The sequence below is a fragment of the Heloderma suspectum genome, chromosome 3 (assembly GCF_057233095.1).
Source record: "Heloderma suspectum isolate Gila_16-S chromosome 3, 16-S_ref, whole genome shotgun sequence".
In the NCBI taxonomy this organism is placed as follows: domain Eukaryota; kingdom Metazoa; phylum Chordata; class Lepidosauria; order Squamata; family Helodermatidae; genus Heloderma; species Heloderma suspectum.
The window spans coordinates 39249870-39271710 of NC_139460.1; the positions used below are offsets into that span (position 1 = coordinate 39249870).

General features: G+C 42.8%; 1 protein-coding gene across 1 annotated transcript in view; it reads left to right on the plus strand.

Moving 5' to 3' along the window:
• Positions 1–21841, plus strand: part of FRY (FRY microtubule binding protein) — a 261267-nt gene that overhangs the window by 226681 nt on the left and 12745 nt on the right. The window contains exons 53-58 of the mRNA XM_084842986.1: positions 373–534; positions 5494–5660; positions 6149–6338; positions 7763–7912; positions 13285–13383; positions 13909–13992. Of these exons, the coding sequence (XP_084699112.1) occupies positions 373–534; positions 5494–5660; positions 6149–6338; positions 7763–7912; positions 13285–13383; positions 13909–13992 (852 nt within the window). The remainder of the gene's footprint in view (positions 1–372; positions 535–5493; positions 5661–6148; positions 6339–7762; positions 7913–13284; positions 13384–13908; positions 13993–21841) is intronic.

Genomic DNA, 21841 nt, shown 5'->3' on the forward strand with positions numbered 1-21841 from the left:
TTTTGGTTTCTTTGGGGGATTACAATGGGCTGCTTTACATGGCGGACATGTGGTTTGAATCGAAGGGTGTCCTTCTTCAGCAAGTTCTACATGTTTCTGTGTGTTTCAGTTTGCAGCCACTAGATGGCGCTGTCATTATAGCACATTATAGCGCTACACCAGCATTTCACACAGCCAATAGATCAGAATAATGTCCCTTTTCACGTTATCTCCAATCTTTTTGAGCAGAATAAATGGGGGAAAGTACAGGAGACGTCCTGGAGGTTGCCAGTGTCGTGTAAAGGACCCGCTAATTTCTGTGAGTGACCAATCACGAATGTGCAATAAATTGCTTGTGTAGAGAAGCTCTAAGTCTCATTCCTCTTTTAACAGATCATGACACTTTCTCCTTCTGAGGACACAAACCATATCGACTCACTTCCCACACCATGTGAAGCAGCTTCAGCAGCTCCACCTCCTTTCAGTTCAAGAACTTCTAGTTTTAATGCTTCTTTGCCTGAAATGAATAATCTCCAGGTGTCTGAAGGTTCAAAGGTGAATTAATTATATTCAACCATTTTTATTTAAGAGAGGGAGGGGGATTGGCTTTCCATTTTTCCTTCTTCTGTTAAAAGATATGATTTTAGGGTTTCAAAGAAAAATGCACACTTTAATATACTATGTCCAGCCATAATTAGTGCCAAGCTAAATGTACCAGTTTCTCAAGTAACAGTGCCTGGGAAATGCCAGCCTCATTCTTCCTCCAACTTTAATAAGGCAGTAGAAAAATCACCCTGTGGGTGTAAGCATAAATTCCATTTTCCCCCTAAATGTGGGAGCTCTATTATGCAGCTGCCTGCACTGGACTCAGTTCTTGCCTGTTTGGTCTACTCTCAGAGTGCTGATTACAGTAATACATTGAGTTTGGTAAATTAAAAAATGTAAATGCTGTTCTGTATAGCTGCCTGAAATGAAGCTTGCCTTGGACACAATTATCAAAGGTTGGTAAAAGCTTAGTAGCAATACCATATATTTATTTCTGATTTTTTTTTATTTTGGGGGAATGCTTCCATTTCAAAAATACTAACAGAGTTCTACAATTCAAACCAGGGGCAGGCAGAACCCTTTTTTCTGAAACACCTGAACCATCAAATAAGGGCTTCACATGGGACATGTTGACAGCTATGCCACTACAGTGTCAAAAAACATAATGTTTCCTGTTGCAAGGCACGTCATGCTGGCCAGGGAATTAGAGAAAAATGCTACAGAGAAAATGGGTGGTGCTGCTTTGGATAAAAATAATCACTGAACAAGAAATGTTATATAGCAGTAATAACAGCAGAAATTGTCTGAAGGAACTAGTTAGAGCTGGGTTGTCTTATGTATAGCCAAGTTTGATTTTTATTTTCATTTAAGAGAGTACAGAAAGGAACTTTGCTCTAAATTGCTGTTTTGCATTGGGGCCGGTCAGCAATATTTAGTCAGGATCCAACAGGCCATGTGGGTGAGCTCCATGCATACAGTGGAGCTTCCTGAATTTCTTTCTGAAAGTAGTCCTTGCCTGTCATCTAACAAGCCACCTCTGAAACGCGAAGGAAATTCAAAAGTATCTTACAACTCCAACTCAACAAGCTGAGGTTGGGAAAAAGAACCTAATGAACCTCTGGTGCATGTATAGAAGCCCTTGTATACCCGCTGTCAGAATCCACCTGAAACCAGATCCCAATTCTGGGGGATCTGGGGTGGAGATCCCACTGGGGTGGAGGAGGTGCTGGACTCCACAGTGATTCTCACTAAAGTGAGGAACCTCAAGGAACCCACAGCCCCCAAGAATGAGCCAAAACTTGCCATCCCCAGCAACATCCCATCCAAGGAATCAGGAGACCCATGCCCTCTAATTGGACCTCTACCCTTATTCTAGATCCCCTCACCTTGTTGCCTACAGCCTCTAGGAGCAAAGGGAACAATGGGCCAGGCTGGATGCTCAGAACTGGCAATGAAGCATCTGTGTCTGGCTGATCGTGGTCTTCCTTCCTATCGCTCTACACAGGAGGAGGGAACATTTTTTGCCCTAGATTGGGACCCAGTTGAGAACAAGGAAGGGGCAGAGCAGTATAAAACCCTCATCCCTGACTTCTCTGCTAGTGCAACAGCTCCCTTGCAGAGACCGTTTCTGTCTCCAGCAATGATGCTGTCAACAATCAGGAAGTTCCTGTTAACGGACTGTTCAAGGTTCCTGCCAACCCAAAGTCTGGTATAGATTTTTCAGCCCTAATGCACATCCAAAATTCAGGTAAACCTTAGTTTATCATGGTTCCATACACACACACACACACACACACACAAACACACTGTACTATGATGATTGATGGTGCATCTTACAAGCTCTCTTGCCTGAGAGACAGTGAATGGAACACACATTCTTCAGTGAATTCCTAGAGCCACCAGATGCAAATAGAGACTAACATCTTTGATAACGCAGAGACAGGGGAATCCTACTGTATGCATATTGATCATGAGCCACACCAATAGGGTTCAAGTGATGTAGTTTTAGGAGACCAGGGAGCAGGGATTAATGAATCTGTCTGTTCTGCTTTCTGTCATGCTTGCATTTTTTCAAGCAGAAGTTCATTCCATCCTGTTTCCACGCCAGGTTCCCAAGGGGTAGCCATGTTAGTCTGCTGCAGCAAAAACATTGCAGACCACAAAAGCTTATGCCATAATGCATTGGTTAGCCTTTAAGGTGCTGTAAGACTCTTTTGTTTTTTCACACCAATTTGTGAAAAAAATATAAGTCTGCATGATAATTTGTACACAATTTCGTACACAATTTTCCCTAATACATGCATTTTTAAGCACTTTCTGCTAGTATATTGCTTTTTAATGCTATTTCCCCTAATGTACACACTTTTGTATGATTTTTATCAGAGCAATTTGGCAAAAATCGAAAGATAGTTGCATTCTGTTATTAGTTTGGGAAGTGCGAACCAAGTCAGTTCATTGTTAAATGTGAATCCATTCACACTTTTACCAGGGAGTGGGCCTTCCATAACAAATATAAACTGGTCTCAGTTAAGAGTGTCCTGAGCAAGATAATCTGGATTGATTGCTCACCCAACAGGAGTGGGAGGGGGATTTTAGTCTGAGGACTATTCTCATGTAGGGATGTACAGACTGTATAAAATCTGCTCCATCTGTTTCGCAGATTGTCAGGCGCCTTTCATTCCATTGTCTGCCCACAGATGGATGAGAATATTTGTTTTCATCGTGTGGAAAAATATGCAGATAATTACATAAATATTTACATAAATATTTACATAATTTACCTCAGTACATAACATTTAGTGTATTGTCCCCCATTCCATTCAGTGGTTCCTCAGCAGAAACTTACGTATTTTTCTACGGATTTATATGCGTAAATTTTGGGAAAGTAAACAAATAATCCGAAAGTCCACGCACTTCACACAGCCTGAGGGGGTGCTCCACAGTAGATTCTTAGAAATCTGAGCTCATTTTAATCCATCTCGAATTTCTCCAGCATCCCTATTCTCATGTTCTCTCTCACTCCCATGTCGGAAGGAAGATATCATCTGAACAGGGCCTCTGTGGAAATGAGTTAAGTAACATGACATTTAACCTGTCCCACCTGTTGGGCACAAGGTGTAAAAAAGAGAGGAAGTGAGGGAGAAGCCTTGATATAAAGTGAGTGAGCCTCCCTTACTTCAGAACTTCCAGAATGTTCTAAACTGTAATATGTGTAACCATAATCCTATGTGTGTGACTTCACAGAGTACTGTTCAAAGAGCAACAGTTTCATGTAAGCTATTGCTACCTACCTAAATAAAATATAAACATAAGTTCAGGAAGTTCTGTTGATTAACTTCATTTAACAAACTATGCTTTCATGCAAAGACTGCCCTTGAATACATTCTGAGTTGATCCTACTGCAGTTCTTCTAGGCACTATAAATATGCAAGTTGACTTTGGCATTCCAGAAGGTCCTGCTAAAGTTCTCATAAATTTCAGCTCTTGGAGGTCTGTTACCAGGGGTTTCACTGGAGAAAGCAAGCTGAAGAAGTAGGTTTCTTTAAACACAGGTATACTAGGGGAATATGCTATCAATATATACATGTCTTAATAGGGTCTTGTGACTTAAGGACAATGTATATGCCTCTTCTTGGTGGATCATACCGTCTGAAGGACCAGGTTTGTAGCTTTGGCATTCTTCTGGTCTCTGCTTCACTGCTGGACTTACAAGTGGCAACAGTGGCCAAGAATGCTTTTTTCCCCAGATTTTCCTGGTAAACCAATTGTGACTCTTTCTCTCTGATGGAGAATTTCCAATGACCATCAGTGCTTTAGTAATCTTCCTTTTAGATTATTGTAACATACTCTATGTAAGGCTGTCCTTAAAAGTGCATCTGAATGTCAGAATATAAATTACACCTAGTTTGTGCTGCTCTGTTATTACTTGTTATTACTTGTGCTTGTTATTGCTTTTAAAGCACTGCACAGCCTGGATCCTGCATATTTTAGGGACCACCTTCTCCCTTGAGTCCCCCAGCCCACAAATTCATTTGGGAAGGCCCTGCCTTGGGATTCCTCTTTTACACAGGTTAGGTTGGTGGAGACCAGGAGCAAGTCTTTTTTTGATTCCACCAACTCTCTGGAACTCCCTGCCCAGAAGGGATCACTTGGGGTGCAAACCTATGTATATTTAGACAGAAAAAGTTGTAGGAGTTTTTTTTCTGTCTAAACATGCATAGGATTGCACCCTCAGCCATTTGGTTGTATTCTTTCCGCCATCTTATGAAAAGATGGCTTTCTGAACAGGCAGTTTCTGGGATTCATAGAGTAAAGTAGTAGATATTGACTATTACATTTTACTTCCAGTTTGTTTCGAAATGTTCATTTTATGCTGATGTATTTGTTGTTGGTTGACTTTATTACTTATACAACCCTCTGAGTATATTGTAATGTTAAAAGTGTTTTGTAAATAAATACATAGTATAAACAAGCCTATCTCATAATCGTTAGCTGTATTTTATGGCCACAGTGCATCTCTGTTGTTCAGTCGTTCAGTTGTGTCCGACTCTTTGGGATGCCATGGACCATAGCACGCCAGGCCTTCCTGTCCTGCGCTCTCTCCCGGAGCGTGCTCAAGTCCATATGAATTGCATCAGTGATGCTATCTAGCCATCTCATCCTCTGCCGTCCCCTTCTCCTTTTGCCTTCAATCTTTCCCAGCATCAGGGTCTTTTCCAGGGAGTTTTCTCTTCGCATTAGGTGGCCAAAATATTTGAGCTTCAGCTTCAGGATCTGTCCTTCCAATGAGCAGTCAGGGTTGATTTCCTTTAGGATTGACTGATTTGATCTCCTTGCAGTCGAGGGAATTCGTCGTAAGAGCCTTCTCCAGCACCACATCTCTGTTACTTTAAAAATATTGTTGAATGTGTCCGTTTTATTGTTAAAGGTGTTATGTAGCTAAAATGGTAACCAATTCAATCTCTCTAGATTGAAGGCGGCCAAGAAGAAGAAGATACCTCAGTACAGGAGGATGATCTCTCTGGCTCTACCAATGAACTTCCAGCAGCTTTTGAATACAGTGATAGTTTTAGCCTAGATATGACAGAAACAGAAGAAAAAGGCGACAGACTGCTGGATCAATATGTACTTGCCAGGTATATATTTATTTATTTGATATTAAAACTTATAATATGGTTTCCTTTATAAACACGCTTGAAAAGGCTTGCAAAAAGTTAATAAAATACATAAAACACAGTAAAACAATTCAAATTAGTAAAATCAAATTTATAAAATAAAACCAAGAGCAGAATAAAATAATTCAGCATAAAAAGAGAGGGACATTGGATAGAAAACTCTCAGCATGAACAAAAGCTTCAGTCACATGACAGTCCTGAGTTTCAAGGTGGGGTCAAGTCAGATCCTCAGATCTTTATATTGTAACCCAGCCTTCCGCAATCTGGCACCCTCCAGATGTGCTGGCCATGCTGCCTGGGGATTATGGGGGTTGTAGTCCAGCACATCCAGAGGGTGCCCAGTTAGGGAAGGGTGCTCTAACCTCATTAAGTTTCTATATGTATGACCACAAGCCAACACATTGTCTCACTATCCTTATTGTAGAAGTCTGTGGTTTACTGTCTTTCAGTTTCGGTGATGGTGACAGGAATGTTTCACCTCCCCCTTCCCCCTTCTTTTCTGCTATCCTGGCGGCATTTCAACCAGCTGCGTGTGATGATGCAGAAGAAGCTTGGCGTAGCCATATCAACCAGCTCATGTGTGACTCTGACGGCTCCTGTGCAGTATATACTTTTCATGTGTTCTCTTCCCTGTTTAAGGTAAGAAAATAGTTCTAGGAATCCCACATTATCAATAATTTGGTGAAATCCAAACAATCTTTACAGGCATCATTACATGCAGACCCTGATTATGTTCTCTGGCTCATCAGCTTTTATCAGGGGCCGGACTGGGGGCTGGGGAGTCCTAAACCCTAACTTTCCAGATCATACTCCAACATCAAGCAGACCTATATTTGGGGATGATGATGATTGCAGTGGGTTTGGTGTCAGATAGTAGCCCAATCAAGCATGTCCCCTGGGGCCAAAGAGGGAGTAATCTATTACACTGGGCTACAGGGTTCAGGACAAAAGGGATGATGGCCCCCTTCCCAGAGTCCCTCTCTTATTCCTCATTCTTTTAACCTCTAAGTATGCCCTTCTTTCTTTACATAGAGCCCCCCGCCCCTTCCCTGTACCTGCCTCAAGGAGCCTATTCCTAGAACCTAGATGCTTCTGGTGTTCCATTCACTGCAAGGATTGTAAAATGAGCTGCAACTTTGACATGATTCCTGCCATTTCAGCTCACAGACTCCTCCTCCTGGTCCTCTCTAGTGTAGTTTTTTAATTACTTTGTTTAGTAGAAGAGAGAGATTAAAAAAAAACCCTGCTTCGTGATGGAGCAAACACTATCTCTTCTGTCAGCACTGGCACACCCTGACAACAGTGCTTTGATATCCAACAGAATAAATTCCCATAACTGTTTTCAAGATGACAGAGTAAGGATATGACCAAATATTTCCAGTGAACAGAAGCCCTAAATTCATAGTATAATTGCTTCAGTGCCTTAGGTGGCTCGAACAGTCCTTTTAAAAAGTAATTCTGTAATTTACAGCAAAAAACTGTTCAGAGAAATCTCTCTTCTCAGTGTTATATGGGTTAGAAAATCAAGGAGGGTCTTGGTGTGCAATAGTTTACAGCTGCAGCTTGGTATGCTGGAACTCTCTCAAGCAGCAGAGGCACACTTGCCAAGCAATTCTGTCCAGAGCGGGAAACCAAACACACAGAAGCCTCTCTCATGATTTCCTCTCCTGTAAACTGGGCATCAGAACACTCATTACATTGTTTGATAGGCCACTTGACATTGGGTACTAGCAAAACAATGCCTAGAATGGGCAGAGAAATCTCATCTTGGTTGTTGCTGGTGACAAAACAGAATGAGCCAATGCCATGCAGGTTCAGTCTAACAAGAAAGAGGAGAGAAATACAAACAATCTTAGCAAGCAGAACGAGCTGAATAGCTTGCAGAAACTTAATAGTTTATAGTCAAACCATAATGGGATTTAATATCCTTAAGCAAACATGGGATGTATTTATTTCCCCTCTACTGTATATAGAAAGAACAAAAGCAGTAATTTTGTATACGAAATTAAAAAAAGTGCATTAACTTCAATAGCAAAAGTAATGGGCATAATTTCGTTTTACAGAATATTCAGAAAAGATTCTGCTTTCTAACTTGCGATGCTGCTAGCTACCTAGGAGACAATCTGCGAGGAATAGGCTCAAAGTTTGTGAGCTCGTCACAGATGCTGACATCATGTTCTGAATGCCCTACCCTTTTTGTAGATGCTGAAACTGTGAGTATATGTGCATGACTAATCACACTGAAGTGCCATACCTAGAAAAATGTTAGAGTGACGACATTTTATAAGTTGATCATACCTTTTCTTGATAGACTTGTAAACTCTTCTGAAAATATGTACTGAGATGTAAACCTTATGTATTTGTTGTATTTTAAAGCTCTAGCCTTTCGTAGTTGCATTTAATGTTTTGGATGAATATAGATAGGGAGCAAAGGTTGTATACACATAGGGCTCTGTGTATTCTGCACTAGCACAAACCCCCCACAGAACTGAGTTATGGTTTCAGAACACTGCATCCTGACAATCTCAGTTTTCATTAACTGAAATAAAGCCAAACAAGGCCCTGGTCTTCATAGTTTTGAAGACAGGCTTTAAACTGTGTGGGTAATATTTGGTGAAATCTCCAAAGCCTATGGGAAGGTTTGTAGCTTATCCATTGTTCATGGAAGGGACTCTAGTTATACATAGCTGCTTGCCCCACCCCATGATAAGCAGAAGCAGAATAAATTAGGCACAATAGTGGCAAGAGTGTTGGACTAGGAGCTGGGAGATCCGGGTTCTAGTCCCCACTCGGCCATGGAAGCTCACTGGGTGACTTTGGGCCAGTCACACACTCTCAGCCCAACCCACCTCACAGGGTTGTTGTTGTGAGGATAAAATGGAGAGGAGGAGGATAATGTAAGCCACCTTGGGTTCCTTGCAAGAGGAAAAAAGGCAGGGTATAAATGCAATCAATCAATCAATCAATCAATCAATCAATAAATAAATAAATAAATTGGAACAATTTACACACAAAATTAAGCCTATTTGTCTCAGTTGTTTGTGATCATGGTATAGAGCACTTAACATGGTCTCTTATGCATAACCATACAGTTGTTGTTGTTGTTCAGTCGTTCAGTCGTGTCCGACTCTTCGTGACCCCATGGACCATAGCACGCCAGGCCTTCCTGTCCTGCGCTCTCTCCCGGAGCGTGCTCAAGTTCATATTCATTGCATCCGTGATGCTATCTAGCCATCTCATCCTCTGCCGTCCCCTTCTCCTTTTGCCTTCAGTCTTTCCCAGCATCAGGGTCTTTTCCAGAGAGTTTTCTCGTCGCATTAGGTGGCCAAAATATTGGAGCTTCAGCTTCATTATCTGTCCTTCCAATGAGCACTCAGGGTTGATTTCCTTTAGGATGGACTGATTTGACCTCCTTGCAGTCCAGGGCACTCGTAAGAGTCTTCTCCAGCACCACAGTTCGAAAGCATCAATTCTTCGGCACTCAGCCTTCCTTATAGTCCAGCTCTCACAGCCATACATTACTACTGGGAAAACCATAGCTTTGATTAGACGGACCTTTGTCGGCAAGGTGATGTCCCTGCTTCTTACTATGCTGTCTAGGTTGGCCATAGCTTTCCTCCCAAGGAGCAAGCGTCTTTTAATTTCATGGCTACAGTCACCGTCTGCGGTGATCTTGGAGCCCAAGAAAGTAAAATCTGTCACTGCTTCCATTTCTTCCCCTTCTATATGCCAGGAAGTGATGGGGCCAGATGCCATGATCTTCGTTTTTTTAATGCTGAGTTTCAAACCAGCTTTTGCACTCTCCTCTTTCACCCTCAACAAGAGGCTCTTTAGATCCTCTTCGCTTTCTGCCATTAGGGTGGTATCGTCTGCACATCGGAGGATGTTGATAATTCTCCCAGCAATCTTAATTCCGACCTCTGATTCATCCAACCCGGCATTTCTCATGATGTACTCTGCATATAAGTTAAATAAGCAGGGTGACAATATGCAGCCTTGTCGTACTCCTTTCCCAATTTTGAACCAATCGGTTGTTCCATCTCTGGTTCTTACTGTTGCTTCTTGACCCTCGTACAGGTTTCTCAGGAGACAGGTAAGGTGGTCTGGTACTCCCATCACTTTAAGAATTTGCCACAGTTTGTTGTGATCCACACAATCAAAGGCTTTAGCGTAGTCAATGAAGCAGAAATAGACGTTTTTCTGGAATTCTCTTGCTTTCTCCATGATGCAGCGAATGTTGGCGATTTGATCTCTAGTTCCTCTGCCTCTTTGAAACCCAGCTTGTACTTCCGGTAGTTCTCGGTTCGCATACTGCTGAAGCCTAGCTTGTAGGATTTTGAGCATCACCTTGCTGGCATGTGAAATGAGCGCAATTGTGCGGTAGTTTGAACACTCTTTGGCGTTGCCCTTCTTTGGAATTGGAATGTAAACTGACCTTTTCCAGTCTTGTGGCCACTGTTGAGTGTTCCAGATTTGTTGGCATATTGAATGCAGCACTTTAGCAGCATCATCTTTTAGGATTTTAAATAGCTCGGCTGGAATACTGTCATCTCCGCTAGCTTTGTTGTTACTAATGCTTCCTAAGGCCCACTTGACTTCACTCTCTAGGATGTCCGGCTCAAGTTCAGTGACCGCACTATCATGGCTATCAGGGACATTCAGATCTTTCCTGTATAGTTCTTCTGTGTATTCTTGCCACCTCTTCTTAATGTCATCTGCTTCTGTTAGGTCCCTGCCTTCTTTGTCCTTTATCATGCCCGTCTTTGCACGAAACGTTCCCTTGAGATCTCCAATTTTCTTGAAGAGATCTCTAGTCTTTCCCATTCTGTTGTTTTCCTCGATTTCTTTGCATTGTTCATTTAAGAAGGCCTTCTTGTCTCTCCTTGCTATTCTCTGGAACTCTGCATTCAGTTGGGTATATCTTCCCCTTTCTCCCTTGCTTTTCGCTTCCCTTCTTTCCTCAGCTACTTGTAAAGCCTCATCAGACAGCCACTTTGCTTTCTTGCATTTCTTTTTCTTTGGGATGGATTTCGTTGCTGCCTCCTGAACAATGTTACGGACCTCCGTCCATAGTTCCTCAGGCACTCTGTCTATCAGGTCTAATCCCTGAAATCTATTCCTCACCTCCACTGTATATTCATCAGGGATATGATTTAGGTCATACCTGAACAGTTTAGTGGTTTTCCCGACATTCTTCAATTTAAGCCGAAATTTTGCAAGAAGCAGCTCATGATCTGAGCCACAGTCAGCTCCAGGTCTTGTTTTTACTGACTGTATGGAGCTTCTCCATCTTTGGCTGCAAAGGACATAATCAATCTGATTTCGATATTGACCATCTGGTGATGTCCATGTGTAGAGTCGCCTCTTGTGCTGTTGGAAAAGAGTGTTTGCTATGATCAGCGTGTTCTCTTGGCAAAACTCTATTAGCTTTTGTCCTGCTTCATTTTGTACACCAAGGCCATGCCTGCCTGTTATCCCGGTGATTTCTTGACTTCCTACTTTAGCATTCCAATCCCCTATGATGAAGAGGACATCTTTTTTTGGTGTTAGTTCTAGAAGGTGTTGTAGGTCTTCATAGAACCGATCAACCTCAGCTTCTTCGGCCTCAGTGGTTGGGGCATAGACTTGAATTACTGTGATGTTGAATGGTTTGCCATACAGTACCTTCAACAAAATAGTAAGGAAAAGTTGAAAGTATATTGTCTATTTCTACTAAAGGCTCATAACTGAGTTTGGGGGTGGGTGGGCAGAATCCTGTGTGGGGCTTCAACTGATAGGGAGAGAGGCTTCTTCACATAACACAGCTCTCAGACTTCGCCCTGTCTCCCCCTAACCTTTAATGGTCTAATCCCATTTTCCTGCGACTCCCATGAAAAGGTAGCTTATGAGGCCAAAGGCAACTGTGAAATTATTATTTTTTATTTATTTATTTATTTAATTTATTAATCGCCCATCTGGCTGTTCACCCAGCCACTCTGGGTGATGTACAAGTATATAATAGAATAATTTAAAATAATAAAATTCTACAGTAAAAACATCATTTTCTAAAAAAAAATCATCCACTAGGAGCCTGTTCAGGCATAACTTGGTGTATATGTGGCACTCTTGTCAGCAGCTGAACTCCATGCCATTGCCTGGGTCTCCTAAATATTGGTTCCAGTTCAGCACATAGGTTGCTCAACCTGAGAAATAAATGATATTGGGATTTATTATCATAGTATGTACTTACACAGCCAGTCATTGAAACTAAAAATACAGCAGCTGCACCCTGGATTCTGTTCCTTGGTCATGCTAGATGGTAGGCAGTTGGGAACTGGGTGTGATTGACAGACTACTTGTGAAACATACTTCAAAGAACAGTTTGCCGGCATTGTCTCTTTGCATAAAGTGTTCAATGAAGAGACGGCCAGAGAAGCGGTAGCTAGGCAACAGCCACGTGATTCTCCCCGGTCTTCACTACTGAGTTCACTGAGTTCACTTACATAAATCCTATTTATGTCTACTTGGAAATAAGCCCCCCTGAGTTCACTGGGGCTGACTTCCGGGTAAGCAGGTATAAGATTGCAGCCTTAGCCACTTAGCAACCACTGATGCATCCATTTGGACATCATAGGCCACAGCAGTGGTTGTTGTGTTGAGGGGCAAGAGAGAGGCACAAGAACAGCAGTGTCCTTCGTTGGCTCTCCTATGACACACAGACTCCCAATGTGGCAGAGGGTACAAAGGGGGAAATGGAACCTTTTTGACCTTTTATTTGAGCCATACCACTTACTTGTCTAACTTAAATTATATTTGCCTAGGATAGGCTTAAAGAGGTGCTCATCGATCTTTACTCAGCTTGTGTAAAAGTATACGTTATGGACTTAAGCATTAACTTCAGTTCCATTATACTAACTTCGGTTTGCACTGAGGTGGTAAATCTGTGTCTGAGCTGTGCCACTTCAGACTGTAGGTGGGGGCTCACTTGACTGAATGCACTTTCATACAAAACTGTTTTCTGCACATAGAAAACTAGCATGTCAGGAAGAAAGCTGAGCTAGAAAAGTTTTCTGTGATACCCGGTTTTCTATATGGAAGTAATCATTTTGTATGAAGAAGGATTCATTCATGTGAGCCCCACATGAATGCCTAGACATAGCCAGTGTCCCAGTTTGTGGCTCCCTACCTCTTGACTGCTTTCAGTGTTCTAAACAACCCAGAAACACTCCATAACCCATAGTTTGTTCTTGGGTTGTAACTCTGGGTTGTTTCTCCCTCAGCAACCTAGAGTTCAAGGTTTGGACATCACGGAGAACAACCCAGGGTCAGAGCATCCCTGAGTTGTTTAGTGCACCAGAAGTGTGTGTGTGGGGGGAAGTGAGCAGCTGGGAGCGAGCATGCTTGCTCAGTCCTGCAGGTTCCTGCCCAACCCACGGTTAACAAACCGTGGGTTGTTTCATCATATGAACTGGGTCAATAGCACCAGTCCAGAGACTAACTCTGGTGGGATTGTTCCTTTTGATTTTGATATTCAGTGAGACAATGTCATTAGAGCATTCTTTCAAGGATGTAATGTTCTTCACTATGGTGTCTTTAATGTTTTCAGCTTCTCTCTTGTGGACTTCTTGAGAAATTGAAATTCAGTGTCTTAGAACTGCAAGAATATTTGGACACATATAACAACAGGAAAGAAGCAACACTTTCCGTAAGAAGGTTTTCTTTGTTTTATTTTTTTTCTGTATTAATTTGTTAGTCTTTTAGGTGCCACAAGACACTTTCTTTGTGTTTGTTGCAACAGATTAACACAGCTACCCTCTGGAAATTGTATATTCTTTGTTTTCGGAAGACATATCTCATGGGATGAAAAATAAAAAATAAACTTAGGCTGCAATCCTAAACACATTTATTAGGGAGTAGGTGTCATTGAACTCAGTAGGGCTTGCTTCTGAGTAAATTTGCTTAGGATTGCATTGTATTAATGTAGAAAAATTTCAGTAAGTGATGGTTTATTGTTTAATAAACCATTACTGTTTTCATTCACCATTCAGAACATGCAAATGTTCCTGAAAATAAATAAATAAATTTAAATTCATTTTAACAAAATCCAGGTCTGTCTCTCGAAAATATGATTTTAAAAATTTAACATATTTTCTGTCCATCAGCCTGAAACTTCAAAGCACTTTGCTGCTCATGGTGCTGATATCTTTTTCTTTCACTTTCCAAAAAATAGTGGCTGGCAAACTGCAAGGCAACATTTGCTGGGGGTTCCAGAGATGGTGTTATCACCTGTCAGCCAGGAGACTCAGAGGAAAAGGTAATAAAGGACTGGATTTATTCTGTTGTTTCTACAGTTAACTACAATTCTGCATTATTTCTTGACCACAAGAAAGGCTTTTGTGTCTTATGTTTTTTTTCAGACCCTAAGTACAATCTAATTTCATAGCAACCATAAAGCTTAATATAAATAGGTGCTACATTCCACACACCCTTCACCCCCGATTATTCTCTGTCATATCCAGCTGAGCATGTTCAAGTGAAGTCTGTACTTCATAGGCCTTTGGGGGCCCTGGACAAAGGTGCTATTCCTTTGCTCCTTCACCTTCCCCATCCCCTGCCAGCATATACCCCTAACACTCTTAGAGTTGCCCATAATGGGAAAAGGAACACCACTACCCCCTTTTCTGTCTCCATTATCACCATCTTCTCTCCAGAATGCCTCAATCTGATCAGGAAGCAGGCATGTGCTAGAGAAAGCATTTAAAGGATTCCCTAACCTCTACCTAGAATCTTCTTTTTCAACTTCCAAATGACTAAGAATGAATATGGAAGCATGTTCTGTACTAACAAGTCAGCTGTGTGCTTTCCCTCAAGTTCTCCCTCCATCTAAAAAGCTGTTGTGATACCTGTGCAACTTAGAAGCCTATCACCAAGCCATTTAAGGAGCAATCCTATGTCCCCTAGACATAGGATTTTATGCATTCTGGGCTCTGCAAGACAGGGCTCGGAGCCAGGAAAACGTGTTCCCGCCCCCTCACCCTCCTAGCCGGCATGGAGAGAACCACGCCGGCTGCCTCTCCGTGCTCAATAAATGGAGCATGGAGACAAGGGAAAGGAGACGTTCCTGGAGGCAGGGAGGAGAAGAGGCCGGGGCAGCTGGCTTATGCTTTTTCCTATTGCTGCCCCAGCCTCCTTTCCTCCCACTCCCTGAAGCCTCTGCTAGACAGGTGAAATTGCCCATCTTGCTAAAATGCAGCACGGAAGGCGCAAGGCGCCTCCTTTGCAGCATAGGATACTCATAAGCCACTGAGTTTGGGGGCTTATGAGTACCCAGGGGGCAACCCATAGGATTTCATGGTGTTAAAGGTCAGCACCAGCACCTTGAATTGGGTTCAGATGCGAATAGGCAGCCAGTGCAGTTCATTTAGAATTGGTGTGAATGTGATTCCATCTGACTGTACCAGTTACAGTCCTGGCTGCTGTATTCTGCACTAGCTGAAGCTTCCACCCTATGTACAACGCATTGCAGTAATCTAAACAAGTGGTTACCAGAGGATGAACCACTGTGGCCAGACTGTTCCTACCCAGGAGAGGTTCTAGCTGGGAAACCAGACAAAGCTGATAAAAGGCACTCCTGGCCATCGAGGTCACCTGGGCCTTAAGTGTCAAGATTGGATCAAGGAGTACCCCCAAGCTACGCACCTGCTCTTTCAGGGAGAGTGCAGCCCCATCTAAAACAGGCTGAATAACCAATTTCTGAACCATCTACCCACAGGGCCTCCATCTTGTCAGGATACAACTTCAGTTTATTGGCCCTCATCCAGCCTATTACTGAATCCAGATGCTGATTCAGCACCTGACTCAGATGACATGGAGGAATAGAGCTGAGTGTCATCAGCATATTGCTGACACAACTTCGGATCTCTACAAGACCTCACCCAGCAGCTTCATATAGATGCTAAATGAGATGGAACCCTGTGGACCTCACAGTGCAATTGCAATGGGATGGATCAGAAATCCCCAAATATCACTTTCTGAAACTGACCCTGCAGATAGGAGTGAAATTACCAGTTTGCTGTTCCTCCCACATCCAACCTGCAGAGCCGGTCTAGAAAAGTACTATGGCCAATGGCATCAAATGCTGATGAGAGGTCAAGGAGAATCAACAGGGTCACATTCCCCCTGTCTCTCTCCCAATAGAGGTTATCCATCAGGGGGACAGGCCATTTCAGTGCCCAGCCTATGCCTGAAGCTGGATTGAAATGGGTCTAGGATAGTTAACAGCAGGACTCTTCCACAGCACAGTTTCTCCAAATGTTCTTCCTGTTGGCATATACTATTTCCAATGTGTGACCCATGGCTTCACAGTCACAATCTAATCCAGGGCTGTGTCCCTCCAGATGTTGTTGGACTCCAATTCCCATCAGCCTCAGTCAGCCTGGCCAATGCTGATGGATGATAGGAACTCGAGTTCAACCAGATCTGGAGAGCCACAAGTTCCCCAGCCCCTACAGTACTCCGAAACACACTTAGTAACAAGTAAGTCTCACTGAATTGTTAGTCAGTGTTTTATTTTTAGGAAGACAGTTGCCGGGATCAAGTCTATCTGGAAGTCCTTCCCATTAAGCACTGCTATTTGGAGACTCTCTGTAGTTACTCCATGGTGAAGGAAATGCACTCTTTGCTTGCCCAAAGGTACTTTCAGCTATTCATACTTCATAAATTCCAGGGGTAATCTGGCAAGCAACAGATGCCAGGCCCAAGCCTGCCACACATTAAGCCCTGATGCAAGTGTACTGTCACTTCTAGCCTGTTAGTGTGAATCCAGTACAGACTAATGCAGTAGCAATTACTGTGAGTGGGCAAAGCAGAACCGTTTTCTTAGCCAAATGGCCTGGGGCTGCATTCTGTTCCAGCTCCTCTGAAAAGATAGAAGCAGGTGGAAATATTAACAAATGTAGCAGCATATGAGAACATCAGTAACTGAGACATATGACTGCTTCTTTTCATGGTCTAGAAGTTAAAAATGGTGTGATACAATGTCAGCATGTAGTATTGCAAAATTAGATTCCCCCCCCCTTGTAATGTGTTTTGGGTTGAGGTCATTTTGGTTTTTTATTTGGGGTTAGTTTGGGGGGGGGGTTATGCAATGTTCTGTTTTAGTTAAATTTGTCTTTGTCTTTCTTTGTCTGTTCATTATCGTCCTTCCCAGCTAACTTCTTCGTTTTACTGTTCTCTTGGTTTTTGCACCTCTAAATTTTTTTCTTGTTTGTCTTGCTTTCTCGTATCATCTGTTTTCTCCTTTTGCATGGGTTCTCCTCCCTCTGGTTTTGGCCATATGCATAATACAGGAACAAGGGAAAGTTAGCACAAGCAGCTTGGAGGTCTTTGCACCAAACATTAGATCTTTTATTCTGCATTTTTACTTTGTTCACCTTGTACGGAAGCCACATTTAGCAATATTGCTAGCTACCCCTTTCCCCCCTTTTTTGTATAATGGGGAAGGGACCTGTGGCCCTCCAGATGTTGTTAGACCCCAAAGCCTATCAGTCCCAGCCAGGATGGTAAATAGTTGGGGCTCGTGGGAATTGTGGCCCAACAACATCTGGTGTGCCATCTGGTGTTCCCCCACCCCTGGTATAAAGTGAAAAGTATTGAGGAGACTATTGCAGTTCTACAACGGAGAAAATAATATATTAAAAACTGGTGTTTCTGTTTCTTGCACTGTCTGAAAGAGAAAAAGTGGTACATTAGCTGATTATAGAGTGATTTTGATTTCTCTAATAGCTTACTATTTTATAAATGCCTTGATGTCACTAATGTTGATCCAAAGACCCATGCATTTCAAGGACCTGGGTGTACATATCTGCCGAACAGATGGTTGATGCAGTAGCCTTGACCACTGCATTATTGTATCTGGGGGGCTGGATTCATACACCTCCAAACTGGTGGTTGGTGTTGGTAAAACTGACCCTGCATCTGTCTGTTTGATGCATACACATGTGGACTCAGTTCAACAGCAATCACCATACCTGCAGCCCTGGGAGGATTTTTTACCCGTGTACAACATCCTTTATTTTATTGCATTATTTTATTTATTGCTGATAAATAAATAAAAGCTGAAGCTCTCTGGTTGGTTTATAGAAGTTAAAACATTAAATACAGTATAAAAAGTTTAAAGGCCATTTACAAAAAAGCACATAAAAGCACATAGACAATATACACAAACAACATTGAACTAAAAACAACATTGAACTATCAGTCATAACTAAAGACACATCCAGGACCGATTAAAACTCATCACGTGCTGCCAAATGCCTGGGAAAAGAGAAAGATCTTAAACTGGCACCGAAAAGATAATAATGTTGGCACCAGGAAGACCTCATCAGGGAGCTCGTTCCACAGATGGGGAACCACCACTGAGAAGGCCCTCTCCCTCGTTGCTGCCTTGCAAGCTTGCCTTGAAGGAGGCACTCGGAGGAGGGCCTTAGATGCTGAACGTAATGTATGGGTAGGTTTGTTTCAGGAGAGACGTGCCATCAGGTATTGTGGTCCCAAGCCATATAGGGCTTTATAGGTTAAAACCAGCACCTTGAATGGAGCTCAGAAGCATACAGGCAGCTAGTGCAGGCGGGCCAGAGTCGGTCTTATATGTTTGGACCTTCTGGTCCCTGTTAGCAATCTGGCCGCTGCATTTTGCACGAGCTATAGCTTCTGAACTGTCTTCAAAGGCAGCCCCACATAGAGTGCATTGCAGTAATCTAACTTGGAGGTTACCAGAGCATAGACAACTGAAGCCAGGTTATCCTTGTCCAGATAGGGGCTTAGCTGGGCCACCAACCGAAGTTGGTAGAAGGTATTGAGGATCTAACTCAATAAGAAATTCCATTCACGGAAGCTTCCTTCCACACAAATCATTCTTGCTATATCAAGGGTGTTTATTTAACACATTTGTATCCCACCCTATAGCATTAAGATCTCAGGGTGGCATAAGATAAAATCAATGTAAACTGTACAAAACAGTAAATAATATAAACAGCTAAAACATATTAAACCATTAAACAAACGAATGCCAATTAAAATCTATATGGCTTCCCCTGATCATTACATGAAAGGTTTTATATCACTTAGACTCATAAATAAAAGGTTTCACTTGTAAGCAGGAGTATGAAATTGTGACTGGACTGACTCAAGGCCAGTAATGAAGTTACTACATTATTTTTGTATCAGCAGTAGTTGCCAGTATGTGTTCTTTGATCCTTAAGAAAAAGTTTATTAAAGCCGCAGTCCAAAAGTGAACTCAGCAGGACTTATTTTTGAGTAGGCACGTGTTGAATTGGTGCTGTTTGTGGTCTCTTGTCCTGTCCTGGAATGCCTTAAGCCTTGTATTCCCTTTGCCACTGAACATTTGCAACAACCAGGGTTCCTGTGGAACCATTCAACCCACCACATGAACTTTCAAGCCTTTTCTCATGTCAAGGGGCAATAGGTTTTAATCCACAGGGTAATCAAGGAAACTTTCCAGTGCTATATTTATGTTTCCTCAGGACATTCACCCTTTCCAGAAAGCATTAAATTACTCATTGCTGTTGACTAATTTTAAAAAAGTAAATTCAGTGGCTAATTATTGAATGCTTTTATAGTCAGTCAAATTTTAAATACTCAATACCACAGCATATGTAAAAAGGTTGAGTTGTATGCACAGAATGTAAACAAGCTCTAATAAACAGAGAATTGTCAGTGCAATTCTGCATTTGATAGTAGCTTGTCTCATCTCTTTGTGTTTAACTTCATATTTACTAGCACAGTGCCTGATTGTATCAGCTGCATGACATTTGGGAATATAAAGCTTTATGTGCAGCAACTAAAGTAATGAAATCCCTGTGCAAATAACTTCATAGCCAACTAAATACCTCTAAATAGTGTTCAGTAGGACTTCATGCATTTGTAACCATAAAGAAACCCACATCCTAATTCATCAGAAGCAGCTTGTAATTCATGGTTAGAAATTAGATTGGCCACTGAGCCAGTCTAGGGGTGTTTCCAGATGGAATGTTCCTAGCACAAACAGTTTGAAGGTAGATGCTATTGCATCTTTTTCTCCTTAATGGATTTACTCCTGTAAGAAAAAAAAGACAGAAGGAGTGGAGGGAAAACAGGAGGGTTGTGAGTGGGAGATCACAGAATAAAATTCTGTGAATGAGGCAGGGTGATGGCGCCATAAAAGCCTAATCTGGAAGCACCCTTTCACTGAGCTCTGATGACGGGTCACTTACTTCCCCATCTTCTGCACAATACAGCACCCCTCAAAATACAGTCTAATACACTTTAGATTCCGGCTTAGAACCTGGATATAAGACACACAAAGGAAGGGGAGTGGGAGAAAAAGGGAAAGAAGAGGGAGACCACCCGTTTGACAATGCCAGAACAAAGGAGTGAGTTTTAAACAGGCATTTATATCCAGTTGGGACCAAGCTGACCTTCCTTTGCTGGTGTTCTTACTTGAATAGAAATGGGGCAGCTACCTGATAGACTTTCCTGCTCTGCCCAGTGGCAGAGGCCAGAGTGTTGCCTTCACTTCTGCAGTCCCAAGGCAACTGGCACTTAGAGCGGAAGTCTTTCTAGCGAGAATGTGGGAAGCATGGCTCCCTGCACCAGCAGCTCCTTTTCTGTCTGATGACAGCAGGGGCCAGGCTGGCCTTCCTTTGGCGTGGAGTTTGTTGGGGCGCGGTGCTGTTGGTATCACTATCAGATGGAACTAGTGGTTCCCACAGAAGCCATCTGCTTTCTTGCCTTCTACAATATCTTGAAATGTTATTGCAGCCATTGTAGGGGGCAAGAAAGAAAGCTGCTTTTGGAGCCAGGTGGTGGTGATAGTCGTGGGTAGAAGGAAAGGACCAGTGAGTAATTCTCCATAGTGCCCTATAATTAGGGTTGCCAGGTCCAGACTCCGAGAAGATTCCTGCATCTTTAAGACTTGCACAGAAAGAAAAGTTCTGGCTTTTACTGTGATGGGAAAAGCTGCATCTGGTGAAATTCTCACATCTGTGAAACTACAACATGCTGGGGCCCTCATGGAGGTCTCGACCTGACCATGCCACCGGTAATAACTTAACTGAACTAGGAAGTGACTCACTTCCCCTTGCCGTGTTCTTCTTCAAGACACAGGGGTCTCATCCTTTTCTGTCCCCACCACTACCTCTGCCAGCCAACTCATTCCCCCTTTTTCTTTTTCTCTCTCATCCTGGTTTACTACACACACACACACACACACACACTGACGCACCCTGGGTCTCCACCCATACTCACAAGTATTCTCTTTCACATCACCACCCATCCTTTCTCTCTCTAACCCCACCTTCCAAAACCACTCCATATACCCATCACACACACACACACACACACACACAGAATTTCCTTCTCCTACTCTCCTATGCAAAAAACCACTCTCACTCTCTTTCAGGATCCTTGCAAATCCCCTGTCCTCTCTCTGGCTCACTCCTGCTCTCCCTAACCCCTTTCCTGATGGCTTCCCTGACCCTTTCTGATGGCTTATTAGTGCTCTCCAACCCCTTGCTGCTCTCTTCAGTCCCTCTCTCTAGCTTACCAGACAGCAGTGATGGCAGTCCCTTTTTCTTTCCCCCCTTCTTTTTCTTGGTGGCTAGGTGCACTGTAGAGGGAAGCATTGGCCTACAGCTGCTCACCATCTTCATTTCCTAAGAATGTCTCTGAGCCCCACGTGTGGCCCATAGGCATTCATGGGAAATGAAGACAGCAGCAGATGCAGGCCGTTACTTTGCTTCCAATAAGGAAATCTGTTAATTTGGGCCCAGTATTCAATACTGCCCATCTATGTGTGGGGCCCATCTGCACATGTATGCCCACATCATTCCACACACAGCCAGACTCAGTAATTCCATTGCACAAGTGGTCCCCAGCACTTGCACAATGGCAATTTAGCACTTCTGGGGGCACGCCCCCCAATTAGCAAAAATGCTCATTTCTGGAATGGGCAAGTCAGCGGAGATCCCTTAGGTGTGTAGCCAGTCACCACTGGATACTGCCCTTTCTAAAAAAAAACACAAAAAGAAACCAGGAGGTGTAGGATGCTTTGGCAGGCACCAGGGAGGGTGTCCAGGTGTGCATTGGTGCCCATGAGCGTGAGC